This window comes from Mus caroli, unplaced genomic scaffold (genome assembly GCF_978045245.1).
Source record: "Mus caroli unplaced genomic scaffold, Mus_caroli_1 scaffold_1, whole genome shotgun sequence".
NCBI classification, from domain to species: Eukaryota; Metazoa; Chordata; class Mammalia; order Rodentia; family Muridae; genus Mus; species Mus caroli.
Window position 1 is genome coordinate 102562797 of NW_028227256.1, and position 19088 is coordinate 102581884.

General features: G+C 34.6%; 1 protein-coding gene across 10 annotated transcripts in view; it reads left to right on the plus strand.

Moving 5' to 3' along the window:
• Relch (RAB11 binding and LisH domain, coiled-coil and HEAT repeat containing) overlaps positions 1-19088 on the plus strand; it is an 89403-nt gene that overhangs the window by 52682 nt on the left and 17633 nt on the right. For 7 of the 10 annotated variants that reach the window (XR_015047570.1, XM_029483563.2, XM_029483566.1 and 4 more), the window contains 9 exons: positions 590-730; positions 1059-1223; positions 2869-3016; positions 7347-7503; positions 8083-8206; positions 9656-9704; positions 12569-12648; positions 15593-15699; positions 17083-17182. Coding sequence is in view for 9 of the 10 variants with exons in the window: in XM_029483563.2 (XP_029339423.1) it covers positions 590-730; positions 1059-1223; positions 2869-3016; positions 7347-7503; positions 8083-8206; positions 9656-9704; positions 12569-12648; positions 15593-15699; positions 17083-17182 (1071 nt within the window). In the remaining variant the exon portion in view is untranslated. The remainder of the gene's footprint in view (positions 1-589; positions 731-1058; positions 1224-2868; positions 3017-7346; positions 7504-8082; positions 8207-9655; positions 9705-12568; positions 12649-15592; positions 15700-17082; positions 17183-19088) is intronic. The other 3 variants (XM_029483570.1, XM_021159003.3, XM_029483569.1) reach the window with 2 other exon arrangements.

The following is a 19088-nucleotide window of genomic DNA, read 5'->3' on the forward strand; positions in this document are numbered from 1 at the left end:
TTGATAACTTTATTTTTTATGATTTTTTAAATTGTCTGTAAAGACAGGGATAGGGGCTACACATGAATGCAATTGTTCCAGGAGGCAATATTCATACCTGTATAGCTATAGTTAACAGATGATTGTGAGCTGCCTGACATATGGAATAGAACTTCAGACCTGTAACAGCAGGACTGGGTTTCAACCACTGAGCTATCTCTTCAGCCCCTGATAACTTAATTTTAATCTCATCCTTTAATTAAGCTGATTTTTAACGTAACTGGGAACACTAGTAGTGTGGGGTGCTGGAGGGTTAGCTCAGTATTAAGCCCTGCCTGGCATTCATGTAACTCTGCGTTTCCAGCATTCGCACCAGGTGTTCCACAACCATCTCTAACTCCAGTTGTAGGGGATCCAAGTTCTCTGGCTATCACAGGCAATGACTCAGTGTGCACAAGCCCCCCCCCACACACACACACACCATTTATAAATCAATGAAAAGAAATTGGATTAAAAGTAAGATAAGGCACAGCTGTAATTGACATTGTTATTAAGTATTGTCATACTAAATAGCATAAATAAATCATAAAAAAATATTGGTTATTTTCAGAAAGAAATCCGTAGTTCCTTGGTTCTTTCAATGTTGCAACAGATGTTAATGGAAGATAAGGCTGATTTGGTAAGAGAAGCTGTGATTAAAAGCCTGGGTATCATTATGGGCTACATTGATGATCCTGACAAATATCAACAGGTATGTTTTTCAGCTGAAACTTCTTTTACCCTGTTATCAATTTTTAAGAAATGTACTGATTCAGACATTTGGTTGTCTGCAAGTGAGGTGGTGTATCTAAGCAGTCAACGAAAAAGACAGCTGCTTTCAGTGCAGCAGCTGTCAAGAAATTGCAAATGAGTGTGCATGTTTCCCACCCTATTTCTGCTCATCCATGATACATTAACACTTAAGAAAATGGGAGTTAAAACATGTCTCAATTTCTTGAAATACATATTTGTTGCATTTTTTAAAGTTTTTTTAGAAATTTATTCTTTTAACAATCTCCACTTGCCTTTTTCTTTATCAGGGCTTTGAATTGTTGCTCTCTGCCCTGGGTGATCCCTCAGAAAGAGTTGTTAGTGCAACACACCAAGTATTTTTACCAGCCTATGCTGCCTGGACAACTGAACTTGGAAACTTACAGTCTCATCTTATACCTACACTACTGAACAAGATTGAAAAGCTTCTCAGGGTGAGTTCTTCCCTTTTTTTAAATAGTTCATAATAGTTTAAAGGGTCTTTTTTAGACCATCGTTGAGAAATATTGGGGAATAGAGACAAAATGTACTCCTAAGCCAATAGTATAACACATTATCACTAATGAGAGATTTGAGAAGCTAGAAGAGAAAGAGCATAATGAGCCTTGGTAGCTGAATTAGCATCTTCCCGGATTGCACAAGCATTATATAGAAAGCCAGTTCTCCTTGGATCCTCTGAGGACATGACTGTTTTACATCAAACATCAGCCCTAGTTCCAGATTGCAGAGATAAGTAAATATTCAGTCTCTGTAGCCTTCTTATTTATATGTTGTCAAAACTACTGTAACAATACCTACTCCAGTATACACTTCATAAAGAGAACTTCATTGTGCTCAGAAGAGTTGAAGAAACATTGAGAAAATAATAGATACTTTATCTAATTTTTGTTCTAAGTGTTCTTTGAGAGGCTAGCAGAAAAACTGATATTTCATAGATGCCTATATAAACTGATAAGATCAATACTTTAGTTTCTTATAAAAAAGAGACCTTTTTCACTCTTAGAACCCTTTAAGGTATATTTTGTGTTTTATACAGAAATTAGGATTTGGTGCATAAGTAACTTACCGGGGTCCTCCAGCTGTCATACAAAAATTTATAGTTGTTTCTGACTCCAAACTCTTATGTTCTGTGTTTCAAATTTTTCAAGGATCTACAAGGCTCTTATCATAAAACTAATAGATGATATCATATGTATGTATATATATATTGGCTTAAATCTTAAAACTTTCTAAATTTCACAGTGGGCACTAGAAGCCTGAAGTGGCTTGGTCAGAAAATGTAGGGATCTTTTTTATATTAAGTATTTTCATTCTTTCTATCTGATAATTAACATGCTTTGATTTTTGTGTACTTTGCTATGGTATGAATAATACCATATTGCTTCTAAGTGTCTTCAGTTTTCTTCTTAGTAATGTTTCTGTATAGAAATTAACTGATTTAAAACTTAACTGTAAGTAAGTCCTATCTCTTAGATTATAGCAGAGGTATTTCCTATTATAACAATGACATCTCAAGTAAATTTGAATGCAACAACTACCTTTATCTCTAATCATAGTGTTCAGGTTTGGGATTTTCATTATAGGATTTGGTTCTGGGTACCGTATCAATCCTTTTTCTGTCATCTCTTTCTTTTTGAAATTTCTGCTGCATTTTATCTACATAGAATTGTTTTATAGTACTTTTAGTACTTGCAAATACAGATGGTACCAAGTGTCTGAAAGCACTTAGGAAGTAGAGAAAACAAATGATTCTACAGAATTGGCAGCGCCATACTTACTGTGACTTCTGTGGCTCACTCTAGTATACAAAAATTTCAAAAGACAAGACATTCCCCAGAAAAACTGTTCCCAGCATTGGAAATGACTGTTTGCCCTGAGTGTTTTATATTAAACATTCTGGTATGTCTACAGTGCCTTCTTGCTTCACAATTTTCATAAACATCTCTGTTAAGTGCATATGCATTTGTTATCTAAAGTAGAGGTCCTTAAATGTTAATTTGCCAAAGAAAGGGAGTTACGCATCCAACTTGCAGTGTGATTTCAAGAGCCTAAGATTAGCTCCTACCCCTTATATTTCAGGAAGGAGAGCACGGGCTGGACGAACACAAGCTCCACATGTATCTTTCTGCCTTGCAGTCCTTGATCCCATCTCTCTTTGCATTAGTGCTACAGAACGCACCTTTCTCCAGCAAAGCCAAGCTGCATGGTGAAGTACCACATATTGAAGGTACTGGACTGGGTTCTTGAAGGAAGGTGTAGAATATTACCAATTTAGCTTCCCAAAGAGTTGTTTTGATTCTAATCATTATATATCGGAACAGGTACTAAAATGTATATATTATATATAGAACCTTGTGTCTAGAGACCATTAAAGCTTCAGATAAATGTTATAGTTTCATCTTTTATGGATAAGTCATTTGAAATTATTTTGCAATATTTGTGCTTCTGTTACCCATTAGGTAGGTAGGTGGGTGGGTAGCTTGCTTGCTTGCTTGCTTGCTTGCTTGCTTGCTTGCTTTACTTTGGTTGTTGGTTGGTTGTATAGGATGGTTTTGGGAATTGTTGAGACAGAGCCTCACAATAGTGAAGGCTGGCAGTATTTATAGACTTTGTTAGGAAGCTGGAATAGATATCTCTGAGTCAATGAAAAGGCTCATTTAATAATAACTAGTGCTAGTGTGTGAAGTTTGCCATTTCCATTTTTTCTTCCCTAGCTCTTTTATTTTCAGAAGGGTAAGATAAATACAATTGTAATTTTTAATAATAAATAAATTTTCCTTTCATGATAGAAAGAACTCTCCCCACTCCCCCACTTAAAGAAAATGACTTATCTTCAGAAACTCATGAAATCAGACTGAGAATACAGAATGCTTGTTCAATATGTGAGCAGGGGTACTAGATTCGATCCCCAGGACTGGGAGAAAGAAAGAAGAAAAAAAAAAAAAATCAAGTCACACTCCTAGTAACCAGTAAATGACTTTTAATGTAGAGCAGGTGATTCATAGCCACACTGCAGTACAACTAGGAAAAGGCTGTACAGATGCTGTTCCTGAATATGAAATACTTTTGTAGCATTTTTAGGTTTGTGAAGTTATTTGTGTGTCTTACTAGCTTCTGTTAAAGAATTCTTATATTAAAGGTAATTTTAAAACTTCAAACTTCATAAGTTGAGATCCCTTAAGAATTCAAAGCTAGTCACTTTGTAATTCTACCACAGCACTAACTTGAACTTCTAATTTTCTCTTCCTCCTCCTAGTTTTCTGTGTTAGTTTGCTGATGTCTTAACAAAGTATCACTGGCTAGGTATCTTTAACAGCAGAAATATGTGATCTTGTAGCTCTGTGGGACAGAAGATATTTTAAGAGTAAAGACCTGAGAACTGTCTTTGAAGCCTACCCGGTCCACCTTCCATATGAGCTCACTTTGTTTAAACATACCAATAGCAGTCCTATTTCCAAACAGAAGACTTTGGAGAGGTGCAGAGAGACTAGCTCAGCCTATAATATTGGTTATCATTCTTAATGTATTTAACAAATACTCCTTGAATTCCAACTGTTGCCATCCACTTGTCATTCTGAACATATTCCTTATATAAGTACTACTTCATGTGACTGTCTTTGTTGTTGTAAAAAGGATTTAATTCCTGACCTGAGGTTTCTACCCCACCTTAGCTATTTTTAGTTCTTGGATGAATGGCATACATACCTTTATATTTACAATAAGCCTTCAACAACACAAGAGCTGGGCAACTACCTACCCTCTGCTGTTAATATCTACTTTCCTATTGATAACCCCAAGTTATTACAGTGTTTCATCTGGGCTGCTCGTAACTCCAATTGGCCGGCCCTCGCCTAAGCCATGACATCTTCCCCTTCCTCCTCCTGCACTCTTCTCTCTCCTCATGGTACTGTTAGACCCCAAGCCCACAAAACCTAAATCCTACCTATGTCTCTTCTGCCAGCTATTGGCTGTTGGCATCTTTATTTACCAATTAGAAATAACTTGGGGCAGGGCCACTCAGCATCTTATGTGAGGACTCTCTTGTCTCAGGGGCAACCAGTCTTGGGGAGAGGGGTGGGCAAATTAACATTACAATACAAGCAGGGTTAAGCCAACCTGCAACACTTCATTATGCAATAATAATCTTTTGGTTTTAGTTACTGTTGCTGTACCTCTTTGGCTTGTGGAGGTGGTGGTGGTGGTGGTGGTGGTGGTGGTGGTGGTGGTGGTTGAGATAGGGTCTCTCTATGCCTCTGCCTCTGGAGTGCTGTTGTGAAAGGTGTGTGCCACTACACCCAGCTTTTAATTAAATATTAAAGTCGTATCCTTCATTTAAGTGTTCTGTTTATTGTAAGTGAAAATTGACTATCTTTTAAGGAATATCTACTTATCTATGTTTATATCTTGGTATATACCTATGTACAACTTAGGGTATATAATTTACTATGTCTAAAGATTTGTGGTTTTTTTATAAAGGATGATAGATGCAAGTTGTTTATTGCTAGTTATTTCATAATGTTAACCAAAGTTTACATCAGGCACTTGGGGTATACTCATGAACAAGGAAGCACTGTCTGACATTTTAAAACTAACCTCCAGAGATTCATAGCAGCTGTTATTCTTTACAACTACTGTGCACATTTCATTGCTGATAAAACGCTATTGTTTTACCATCTTATTAAAATGGTATTCTGAGAATTTCTATATTCATGAATGATAGATTTCAATTTTTTAAAACAGTTGTTAAATAAACAAATATTTTAAGGCTTCTGGAACTCACTCTGCAGATCAGACTGGCCATCAACTCAGAGGCCTGTCTCTGTTTTCTAAGTGCTGTGATTAAAGGAATTTACCACTATGCCCACCCACCCAGACTTTCCTATTTCTTCTCTATAGCTAAGTTATCCACCTAATTGCCTATTTCCTGTCATCATTTTGTTTCTTTTGGACTCAGATTTTAGAAGGCCTTCAGTCTCACTCTTTTTATAGTCAATCTCAATCCATCTACTTTAATTCTAAGTATTACATTGCTTTCTAATCTATACCAATAATTTTGAAATACAAGCATTCATTCCATCACAGAATATCGGCTTGCGCCCAAGGGGATAGAACTCTGGTTGAAATTGTATCAGATATGATTTTATGTGATGTAGAAGTTTAAACACAGGTACCCCTCATTATCCATATCTCCTATTGCTGAGCAAGGCTAGTAAGAATTCAAGCAGAAATCCAGGTCGTGATGTTACCCACGTTTCTGTCTTTGTGTATTGTGAGTACAAATAGGAGAGTTCACATAGCAGCCATGACCGTACTCTACACTTAATATATTGTTGAATGCCTATTGCAGCACAAGAGTTTGCTAGTCTTATTTTTAGCTTGGAGCTTTTTTTTTTTTTTTTTTCCGGAATTAAATGAGCATTTATTAGGATGGGGCAGGGCATGTCTACAGAGGGCGGTGGTCCGCAGAACAAGGGTTTAAATTGTCCCTATTATTCAATTAATAGTCATGTAAATATTCCGTAATACTATGGAATATTATATATATACTATTAATATATATTATATGTATTAATAGTAATAAATATTAATAATATCAATATATTAATATTTATATTTATATATATAATAGTATATACTATCAAGATGGCTCAGTGGGTAAAGGTTCTTGCCATCAAGCTTGATGCCCTGAGGTTAATCTCTAGTACCCATGTGATAGAAAGAGAAAACCTGCTTTTATAAACTGTCCTCTGACCACTATGCATACTATAGCACATATGTACCACCCACCCCCCCAGCCCCCCGCCAAACACACATACAGGCAAAATTAAAATATAATTTAAAAAAGAAATCTGATTATGGTCCATAGGATTATAGGCTTTATTAATATGCTTAAGCTTTTAAAATATACTAATATATACCTGTATATATTCATATTTAGTTACATGATTTAAAAGTGAGTTCTTTTAGTTTTCCTTCAGAATTTTTAAGTTTAGAGTATGGGATCTTGGTTACAGTAACTGTATAGATTGTGCTTTAGCTTACTGTCACTGGCTTTAGTACTTTACATTAACTTGTTTTAGACTGAAATTTTTTAAAATAAGACACTTAATATTGAAAATTAACTACTAAAGAAGTTTGTTCAGCTGAGGTTTTAGTATTTTACATCATCATTTTCTCTTGTGAAACATATTTTCCCTGCTTTTAATTTTAGTCCCTAGGATATCTTTTATAGATTATTTCATTGGAATGATCAGTATGGTAGAATTATACTTTTTTTTTTGTTTTGTTTTGTTTTAACTTAAGCCATGTTTTTTATTGGAGTCTTTCCTTTGAACCAATTTTAATTTAACCTACATAAACATAATTTTCACTAACAAACTTTCATTAAAGCATTTATTAAAGTGTGGGGGTTTCAAATTCCCTTTAATGTTTGAGATTTAAAGTTTATAACATGTTAATTAAGTATTAGACTGAGGGCCTTATTTTGTTTTGGACAGAATAGCTAAGTAGTCAACTCCTTTTTCCTGTGTGATTTGTTTTGCTTCTGTTACTTACAGTGACTAGGTTCCCTCGGCCTATGTCACCTCTGCAAGATGTGTCTACTGTTATTGGAAGTCGTGAGCAATTGGCAGTGCTGCTACAACTTTATGATTACCAACTGGAACATGAAGGCACGACAGGCTGGGAGAGTTTACTCTGGGTTGTCAATCAGTTGTAAGTTACCACCTCCATGTCCATTTTATAGCTCAATAGACAAAAGGCTCATATTTAGACTGGAGACAGAAAGTTTGTAAAATAGATTTAATTTGTTTAAGAAACATATTTAGACTGGAGACAGAAAGTTTGTAAAATAGATTTAATTTGTTTAAGAAACATAAATTGGCATCTTGAGCAGCAAAGCTTGAAAGACAATACTTATCCCAGTGAGTATGTAATGTTCCGTGAAGAAACTGCATCTTTTATGTTATGTCAGGACTGATCTGCCACCTTGAGTTTAGTAGAAGTAGAGGACTTTAAACAATATTCTAATTTATTAGTTTTGAGACTAGAATGAATGTTGTGTAAACCAAGGTTTTGTAATGTATCAAACCCATGATTTTGAATCCCGTTAACTTAACATGCAGAAAACTCTGTTTTAAAAAAAAAGCAGTTAAGATATTTGAGGATGTGAAAGCCATCCTTTGCTTACAGAGAACATAGGGATGCAGGTTTTGCATCTGTGCCATTGCAGGCAGATTATGGAGACAGTCATTTACATGTGCCCCTCCTGTTTTTCTCTCTTTTCACATTCAGGTTGCCACAGCTTATAGAAATAGTGGGCAAAATTAATGTAACCTCAACTGCCTGTGTCCATGAATTCTCCAGATTTTTCTGGCGTCTTTGCCGGACATTTGGCAAAATTTTTACAAACACTAAGGTAAATACTTATATTATATCTTTTCTTATATTCAAGAGACAAAATCATAATATGATAATTCTTTAACAAAGTAAATGATAACACGATCCCTCTCTTTATCTCTTAAGAAGTTAAATTTTAGTAGTATATTTAGCCTCAGCCTAGGGTATACTGAGATTTTATTATGAGATCTGCCACAGTAAATCTATCAAAAGCTTTTACCATGGGCATATCAGGGGAAAGAACCCAATCCTTTGAGTAGTGATCAAGTTTTTTGCTATATAGAACAGATTTTGGAAGCAATTGTCTGCTTAGCACTTGATAAAAACCTGAGGTGAGGAGCCACAGCAACCTGTAACATTTGCTCCAAGGGTTCCACTTCTTAAAAGCAGCATGGAGACTCAAATGAGTGTCTCAGTCATTACCAGGGTGTAGTTTGTCACTGTGGCCTACGATGTTTACTCTTTCACATGTTAAAATTTAAGGATGCTTACAGCCAATGTCACATGTCTTCAATTCTGTCCTCATAGTCTATTGCTAGGATAGTTGCTTAGAGAACTAATTTTAAAAGAGTTTTAATGTTTTTTTAATCTGGTTTTCATCAAGATACTCATAGTAAACACTAAGTTTCTGCTCCTGTTGAATCTGTATTATTGCAATGTTTAAAGCAAAAAAGTATTCTGTTCAGACTTCCTTATAGTGTATTAGCTGCTTTAATAAGTTCAGTAATTATTAGTGTTTTGCGAAATGAAGAGACTATGATTCTGCAGATTAATCTTTCCCCACTGTTCTTCATTTTAGTCTGCATTAAATATATGAATTAAAAAGACTGAGATGCTGACAAGGAAGCAAAATCCTTTTACCTCTTCCCCAGTCTGTTACCATTTTCACTGGAAATTGCTCAATAGTTCCTGAGTAAATAGCTAGCTGTATGGGTTCAGAAAAACATTTAGGAGTAATTTAAATATTGAACACTGCAGAATTGTCTTCAGTAGTTTGAAATCTATGATAATTCCATTTTTAAAAACTTGAGCATTTGCTCTATCTTAAGATAGTGAAGAAAAAATTCTTACTTGAAGGAATTTATTGACTGTGAATATGCTAACCATGACAATTCTAAAGGAGAATTTCCTTTCAAATATAACCAGATGCTTTTTCCAATAATTCTAATCATATTATGGTGATATAATATTTACTCATGTAATGGTTTGCAGGTGAGCTTTTTGGTCTCTAAATTTAGTTTATAGGAGGAAATAATTTTAAGTACTTAAAATTATATTGAAATTATTTTAAGAAAAGAAACCAAAGACTATTCTGAAAATACCTGCTGATTTGAATTGATTTTTATCTGTAAAGATCCTGTTAATTAAATATAATATGTTTCTGACCATTTTAATATATACCTGTATCAGTAATAAGTATATATTTTATCACTAATTAATCCATAGGTCTTTCTTTTGCATTACTTAGGTAAAACCCCAGTTCCAAGAGATTTTAAGACTTTCTGAAGAAAATATTGGTAAGTATGTCCATTATTACTTTTTAAAAAGTTGAACCTTTTTATTCAGGGAAAATACTATATTCAGTTACTATATTCAGTATCATTAAATTACATACATTTAAAAGAGTAATTGAAAAGGAAAATGTGTATCATGAAGCTCTTAGTCATCCCTCTGGGCCATGTCAGTTATCTTCCCATAGGGTGAATTCTTCCGTCCTCACTTTACTTTTAAATAACTACTTTGTGACCAAACTGGCCTAAGGCCAAGTTTCTCAAACTAGGTGCTTAATCCTTAGAGGGTGCCCTGGTGTGCTCAGAATACTTCATTCTTAACAAGCAGCATTAATAAATAAGAGTGGAAATGTCATAAAATAACAGTGGAAAGTAATGAAGATTATGGAAGGTTTTTGCTTTTTTAATGAAACAGAAAATTTAAAGAAACTATGGGTCTGTGTGATCAAACTTTGCATTGATCATTTTCACCCATCTGTCATAGACAGTGCAGGTATAGAATCACTCTAAGCCAGTGTCACTGGCCTAAGAAAGTGATCGTGTATACCTCTTGTACGCCTGTGTATTTTTTCAGTTCTAAAAATAAATTATAAAAAATATTAAATGGAATATGTAGCAACTTCTATTTCATCAGTCTTGAACACATAGACAATTCTTTGTCTAAAATCTTACCTCAATATTGTGATTAGGTGGTCTATAAAATTACATTTCTGGTGTCCTTAGAAGTAGTTGAAGAATGAATAAAATGTCAGTGACATGTACAAAGTACGGGTATTTTATTATTTTGTTTTGTTTTGAAGGAAGCAGAGTTTAAGAAATACTTCCCAAAATTTACAGTCTTAGTTGGGGTTTCTATTGCTGAAACCAATCACCATAACCAAAAAGCAAGTTGGAGAGAAAGGGATTATTTGGCTTCTACTTCTGTAGTGTTGTTCATCATTAAAGGAAATCAGGACAGGATCCTAGAGGCAGGAGCTGATGCAGAGGCCATGGAAGGATGTTGCTTACAGGCTTGCTTCACATTATAGGACCCAGAACCACCAGCCCAGGGAAGGCACCAACCACCATGGGCTGGGCCATCTCCCATTGATCATTAATTGAGAAAATGCCTTATAGCTGGATCTCATGGAGACATTTCCTCAACTGAGGCTCCTTTGTCTCTGATGACTCTAGCTTGTGTCAAGTTAACACAAAACCAACCAGCCAATACAGTTAGTTACCTTTAGTAGCTTTTTTTAAAGAGTTGATATTTAGAATGACTAATTGTTGATGCTTGAGTTGGTTACTAATTCTGATGATGAATTAGTAAAGAAAAAATTAATTACTGAGAATTGACAGCTTTTAAAATCAAGTTAGCTGTGAATAGTTAATTGTTCAGAATGAAAATGATCATTAACTCCATTTTTAAAGTCAAGATTGCTAAATACCACTTACTCCAGCCCAGATTTAATCTTCTACTACCACTGTCATGTTCAGCTGACACCAATATCCTCCCATGAAAGTTACCTTTACCAGCAAAATAAACTTTAAATGCTAACTAATGTGAAACCTGTTTTGTTGTTGAAATCATATACAATTGTTAAATCAACTCAATTTCTTTATGTATGGCTCTGGAACTAAATAAATTATAAAAATAGAGGTACAGTAACAACAACATCAAAAAGAAATTTAAGAACATAGAAGTTAATTAAAACAAGTGTGTAATGATCAGTAAATGAATTAAATAATTTACCTCATTGTCATGTCTGAAAGTTTTCTTTTTTTTTTAAGATTTATTTATTATTATATGTAAGCACACTGTAGCTGTCTTCAGACACACCAGAAGAGGGCATCAGATCTCATTATGGATGGTTGTGAGCCACCACGTGGTTGCTGAGATTTGAACTCAGAACCTTTGGAAGAGCAGTCAGTGCTCTTAACCACTGAGCCATCTCACCAGCCCTGGAAGTTTTCTTTTTAACTCTTACTTTATTTGTAGACAACAACTCTTAGAGAGTGGTCATATGTCACACAGTCATGGTTGGAATCTCTTGCTTTTCTTTCTTTTCATTTATGTAGTCTAATTCCTCCTCCATGAACATTAACAGGGCACTGTCTGACCAAAAGCCTACAGTACATATAGTTGAGGCCTTTGGAAAGTAGAATCCCCAAGATAAAACAAGCTAAAAAATGTATATCTGGGTACTACTTTTAGTTAAGTGCCTTTATGTTCTACAAAATGCTACAACCTAAAAGCATACAAATTTACCAAGACCTGGCTCTATGGGTGCTTGAGAGACTTAAAGAAAGGTTTTGGGGGCTGGAGAGATGGCTCAGCAGTTAAGAGCACTGACTGCTCTTCCGAAGGTCTGGAGTTCAAATCCCAGCAACCACATGGTGGCTCAAAACCATTCGTAATGAGATATGATGCCCTCTTCTGTTGTGTCTGAAAATAGCTACAGTGTACTTACATATAATAATAAATAAATTTTTGGACCGGAGTAAGCAGAGGTCCTGAGTTCAATTCCCAGAGACCACATGATGGCTCACAACAATCTGTACAGCTACAATGTACTCATATACATAAAATAAATAAATCTTTAAAAAAAATGAAAGTTAAAAAAAAAAGAAAGTAAGTTTTTGGTTTTTTATTCTAGAAACAGGAGTCTATCCCAATTTGGCTATTAAGTTCACTTTCCATCTATTAGAAGTGTGGGTGCTAATGCCACTTCAGAAGTATTAAGTTGTGGTTAACAACACAGAATGTTGTCTTCACCAAAATGCTTCCCAAAAGAATCTTGTAAATAGTTGTGCTTTTAAATACAATTGTGATTTTCTGTCTTTACACTTAAAGTATACTAGAACTTTTAAAAATATTTTAATAATTTTAGATTCCTCAGCAGGAAATGGGGTCCTCACTAAAGCTACTGTCCCCATTTATGCAACAGGAGTCCTCACGTGTTACATTCAGGTAAGAGAAGAGTCTTCCTCTGCAGTAAAGGTGATTTCTCACTAGACAGTACCTGATGTTTGCTTGCTGAGTTCAACCCAAAACCTCTTGCTTTGTTGAAAATGTTACCCAGAAGAAAACAAAAACAAAAGTGTTACTTAGGAAATGTTTTATAATGAGCATATTTGAATAAGTCTCCAAATTAAGTATCAATTTAACAAATAAATTTAATGTTACATGATGTTTTCAATAAATAAATAACAGTACATGTATTAGATAAACCAAATTAGAAAATACAGTAGAAACTTGTTTTTACCAGGGTACCCTTTAGTAATATTTTATTTTTCTTAATTACCTCTATATATTAAACTACCCCAAGACATAGTATTCTTACAGCAGTTTTAAACCATTGGTTTATGATTCTGCAGTCAGCCTGTCTGACCTTTGCTGGTTCTTCTATGGTCATTCATGCTGCATAAGCTAAACGTTGGCAAGGGTGACTGAGCTCTACCACCCACAGGAAAGGACCTCTGTCTGTCTTCCATTACCTGACCTGGTGATTCAAAAACATGAGTGGAATGAAAGTAGAATGTGCTGGACTAAACGTTAGTCTCAGAATTGACACAACTTAGTATAAATAAGTCACAAACCCAACCCAGATTCAGGCATAGGGAACTAAACTAGGAGTTGTGGCTCATTGCTTACTGCTGAGGCAATAGACTGTCACACTGTATTCGCTGTTACTTTAAGTAGATATCATGATCCATGTCAAGGTATATTAGCAGGTGGATCATAAGAAGGAAAAGGCATGTTTTCTCTGACTATTTTCTGGGTTTTCACCCACAGATACCTAGCTTCTTTGTCCCTTGAATTCTATAAGCATCACAGTTAAAACTCACCGTAAATACCAGCCATCTAAGTTCTGGTTCTGTTAAAAGTAGCACAGTATTCCTTAAAGATTTTTTAAATTAATTTCTATGATGTCATAATATTTTCAGTCACATAGCATTGACTGAAATACTCCTGAAGTTATGTTAAATCCAAACAGCACTGTGAACAGTAGTATAATACTATTTTCTTCTCCACTTGATTTGGAAGTTAGGTCAACATAGTATCAAATCTGATATGAATATTTTTCTCTTTTTAACTTCACAGTTGTGATAGAGGTTTGATTTTGACCATATTTTAAAGCATGATAAGTTACCAGATACAAAATATGGCATGTAGTAGGACTGGAACATGTAAGTCCCTTCCCTCCCAAAGTTGTTTTTGTATTGGCCTTAATCACAACAGAAAAAAGTAACAGCAACAAAGTTACTTAAAACATACTTAATGCTATTATGAGTAAGGACCTATCCCTGGAGTGACTCTGAAATCTAAATATATTACAATATTCAAAATGATAAGAGCTTTTCCATCACAGAACATTTAATAAATTGAGGTAGTAATCACAGATTGCCCAGGTTGCTCATTTCAGAAAACATACACCAACAGTTAATGGTTCTTCTTGCTAAGTACTATTTGTATTAGGATAAACCACAACCTATAGTTACATTAGTAAACAAGAACTATCTTGAGGGCTAGGGATGTAGCTTAGTGCCTGAGTACTGCCCACCATGTACTAGGCCACACACATGAAATTTCTCACTTATATAAATCAATACTATTTGATACTTTTTAAATGGGAAGTAATTACAGTTAATTTTAAAAACTCAAAAGACTCCATGCTCATTTGAAAGTCTATTTTTAGACCTTATTTCACTGTAATCTTTTAGACTTCCAGTTTGTTTCTGAAAGTTATATTTACTCTGTTTGACTTTAGTGGTAACTTGGTTTCTGTTACTTTCTTCTGTTGTGATAAAGGCCTTGCCAAAAACAACTTTGGAAGGAAAGGGATTATTTGATTTACGTGTCCCAGTCATGGTCTATCTTTGAGGGAAACCAAGGCAGAAATAAAGCAAAGACCATGGAGGAATACTATTTACAGGCTTGCCGTCCGTGGCCTGTGCAGCCTTATGCAGCCCAAGACCACTTGTTCAGGCAGCACTGCCCACCTGGGCTGGACCCTTCACAAGAATCATTAATCAAGAAATGCCCACAGACTTGCCTATAGGCAATCTGATGAGGTAGTTTCATCAGTTGAGTTTCCCTTTTCCCTGACAGATGAAATTCTCTATCTCATCTTGATTTGATGTAGTGCAGTCTTCCTTCTGGACCTTCTGGTGTGTCCTTGACTTATATCTTTTTTGGCTGTTTGTCCTTAAATTATGCATTTATTTCCTGGGAGAGTATCAGATTCCTTCCCTTATGCATTCCATTCAGATTAGTTTTACCTGTGATCTTACAGGTTTGTTCATTTCTTAAAAGTTATAGTGATTCATTGAATAAGGCTTGAAAATGTTACTAATTTATTTTTAATCACAAACTTGAACTGTAGAGTAACTGGAGTTTTCACCACTGGATACTGCAAACATAATTCTTGGAACTTTTTACCATTAGAAAGGCAACTGTTTTGGTGGTTTGTATTAGCTGTGTATAGCTACCATTTATGGAAACTAAAATTGGTAATATAAATTTTAATAAAATATTATACCTTAAATCAAGATGAACCAATGAAACTTTTATAGTATATAGTATATAGCTATATAGCAGAGTCATTTAATACCAAGGCTACTGTCCTCAGTATTTAAGGCTGTTATCTAGTGTGGCTAAAGAATTTTTTATGCTACTTAACATTTTTAATGTAAATATAAATAATCATGGCTACTGGCTACTCTATTGGACAGCAAGATCAGATTATGATAGCCTTTGACCTTTGTAACCATGGATACACTTAATGAATAATATTTTTAAGTGGGATCTATTATCCTCATGTGGTAATCATTTCTTATTAAAGATAGGTAATTATGACATTTATTTCTACTTAATTGTTTGGGAATTCATCATCAGTATTTTTCCTCTGTAGGAAGAGGACCGAAAGCTGTTAGTTGGCTTCTTGGAAGATGTCATGACGCTGCTTTCACTGTCTCATGCTCCTCTTGACAGCCTGAAGGCTTCTTTTGTGGAACTTGGGTAAAAACAAAGTAGCTTATAGGTTGTTTTGCTTTTGTTTTTAAAAACATATTAAAGAAAAAGACGTAAGACTTGGGAAACTGAGTCTTAAACAAGGAAGGGAAGCGCCTGAGTGATAGCAGTGGGAAGTCCCACCTAGGAGTTTAAAAGATGAAAGGAGCACCCATTCCAGACTGAAGCAGGACAGTGCTTTCCATAAGGGGGGAAGGGAGCTATCACATGCTTAAACAGCTAGAGAAGAAACATAGTATAAGATATATGATTTTTTTTGTTTTAAGGTATATATAGTTTTTCAGATAGACTTATACAATGAAGGAATTATTAAACCTAATCATATAACTATTATTTTTAAGAATTAACATTTTACATTTTGAGTTGGTTTGGGTTTTACTAGATTATTCTTAAATATTTTGTAGTCAGTGTGTTGTGAGTTTTTTATGAGAAAAGCAGTACAGACTAGTACTTACTTTGAAGCTAGTAGAAAAATATGATCAAGTACAGATTTTTTTTAAATGGCTTCCCAGAATGAAAAAAAGGAAAAAAAAAAGAGAGAGAGAGAGAGCCTCACAGACCCCTTACTCAGTTCCCTGTAATGTGCTTAGTCTCTCTAATCACAAGTCATGGTTACCGGAGTACTTACAGCTCAGTCATTCTTTCTCTGTGGTACTAGAAATTAAATCTGGACCCATATGCATGCCAGACAAATGCTCTCCCATGGAGCCTCTTTTTAATTTTTTTTCATTTGTTGTGAACAGAATCTCACTTAGTTGCCCTAGCAGGCCTTGACTTGAGTTCATTCATGCTATAGCTCATGCAGCACTTAACCTGGCAATCCTCCTGCCTACCCTTCACATCAGCTGTGATACAGGCCAGAGCCCCTAGGAGGTGCACTCACTAATAACACCATCTTCTATTTGAATAGGCTTTAAACTACAACCATGTGACAAAACATGCTTTTATAGACCTTGGCTGGCTACATTGTGGAGACTAGCCTAGAGTTTGCTATCCTTTGACTTTCACCTCCTATGTTCTGTATATAGGAATGTCCTACCATTCCTGTTTTTATTTGTAATTTTAGTTTTCATGCTATTGTTTAGAATTTCTGTCACAACTGTAGATGCTTAGAAAGTGCAATTCTGAATATATTATATAATATATAATATAAATTCTGAATGTAAATATAAATTCTGAATTAAATATAAAGGTACTTTATGTGGGATCTGAGCTGTGATGTAATAAACGTACATTTCATTCATATGCTCTGCCAGTGTTTTATCATTAATGTGCTTATATGTGTAATAAATATATATACACATAGTGATTTTTCGATGCAGCACTTGGACATGTGGCTTAGATCTTAATGTTATCATTTTTCGTCCACAGTGCAAACCCGGCCTATCATGAGCTGTTGCTAACTGTTCTATGGTATGGTGTTGTTCATACTTCTGCACTTGTCAGGTGTACTGCTGCTAGGATGTTTGAGGTATGTTACATTCTCTTGTCTTGCTTCTATTTGTGATTTCCTTTGGAAAAGAAAAAGGTTTAAGTTTTAATACCATGTTATATGTGTGTGAGTATTTATTTATTGATATGTGACATTAAGTAGTATCAAGTTTTAATACCATGTTATATGTGTGTGAGTATTTATTTATTGATATGTGACATTAAGTAGTATCAAGTTTTAATACCATGTTATATGTGTGTGAGTATTTATTGATATGTGGCATTAAGTAGAATCTAGTTGTGTACTGTGTGATGGGGCAGAACTTTAGCTTTGGCAAATTAAAGAATGTTTTCTAGCCTTATTGGTTCTTTTAAATGTTGTTCTTGATTTCATTTCTCCTTTAAATCTTCTTTGAATGGCGTCCTATTAAATGTTTCTGATTGTCCTTTCCTATTTACTGAGGTAAATAATTACTCAAGCTAAAACAACATAGAGTATTGCTTAAGTTGTAGTATTCTTATTGGTATTAAATACAGTTACTTGCCATTATAGTATTTCTTCACATATCATATCTGAAATAGGATCCCTGTCACTGACTGCTTATAAGGCAGGAAATTGTTCTGTAATATACCTAAATTTTATTAACTTGTTATCTTCCTAACATGATAGATAACTAAGAATGCCTTTTAGTTTACACATTAGGTAGTACATATTATAGACATATGTTCTTATTTTCAGATCTTGGAGTCCTCAATTGGTTTACTATTGATGCTATTCAGTTTTACTGTAGAGCCAGGCTACCTCAGTTCAGTTTCCATCTCTTCTACCAACTTTGTTAATTATTAAGACAGAGTTAAACTTGTCTATACATTAGTTTCCTCATCTACAAAATGAAGATAATGATTAAACATATCCTACTCAAATGATTTTGTTAATTTTTTTTTTTTTTTTTTTTTTTTTTTTTTTGGTTTTTCAAGACAGGGTTTCTCTGTGTAGCCCTGGCTGTCCTGGAACTCACTCTGTAGACCAGGCTGGCCTCGAACTCAGAAATCGGCCTGTCTCTGCCTCCCAAGTGCTGGGATTAAAGGTGTGCACCACCACTGCCCAGCTTTTTGTTAATATTCTGTGAGCTAGTAAAGCCCTTAAAATGGTGTCAAACAAACAAGCTGTTATAAATGTTGGTTGACATGTCATTGTTTTTGTAATTTGTGCTATTACTTCACAAAATATTAAAACTCTGTAAGGAATCTATAAGCTAAAATTATCTCTTTATGCCTGTGATTCTTTTTTAATTTTTTTCACATACTATACTTTGGTAATGTTCTTCTCCTTCCTCAGCTCTTTCTAGATCATCCTCACCTCTTACATATCCAACTTCAAGCTCTTTCTGTCTCTCTCAAAAACAATAAAAAAAAAAAAATTTAAACTCATACGCTCTTTAAAAAAAAAAGAAAAAAAAAGAAAGAAAATCAATAGGACAAGAAAACACAAAATCAAAACAGAAGAAAGCAATAAGAACTCAAACAACAATAAAGAGGGCATGAGCCCTGCTCTGGAGTGTGGTTGATATATACCTACCTAGTGACACTCCATTGAAGAAAACTGATTTTTCCTTCGCTCAGCCAGGGATCAGTTGCAAATAGCTTCTCTATTAGGGATTAGAACTTAAAATGTTTTTGAGAAGAATTAATTAAAATCTTCCTAAATTTAAGAATTTCTCTATAATTTAAGATAAACTGCAATTAGAATGATAAAATACTGAACATATTTAAAATACTTGCTTTCTATAATTTTCAGTAACTAGATTAATCAAACCTGAATAAAATTCTCTTGGCCAGGAAGTTGAAAGTTGTGTCCTTTTTTGTTGTTGTTGTTGTTGTTGTTGTTGTTTTTAAGACGATCTATAATTAAGGTTATTTGTTGAAGTCAATGCCAGAGTAATTTT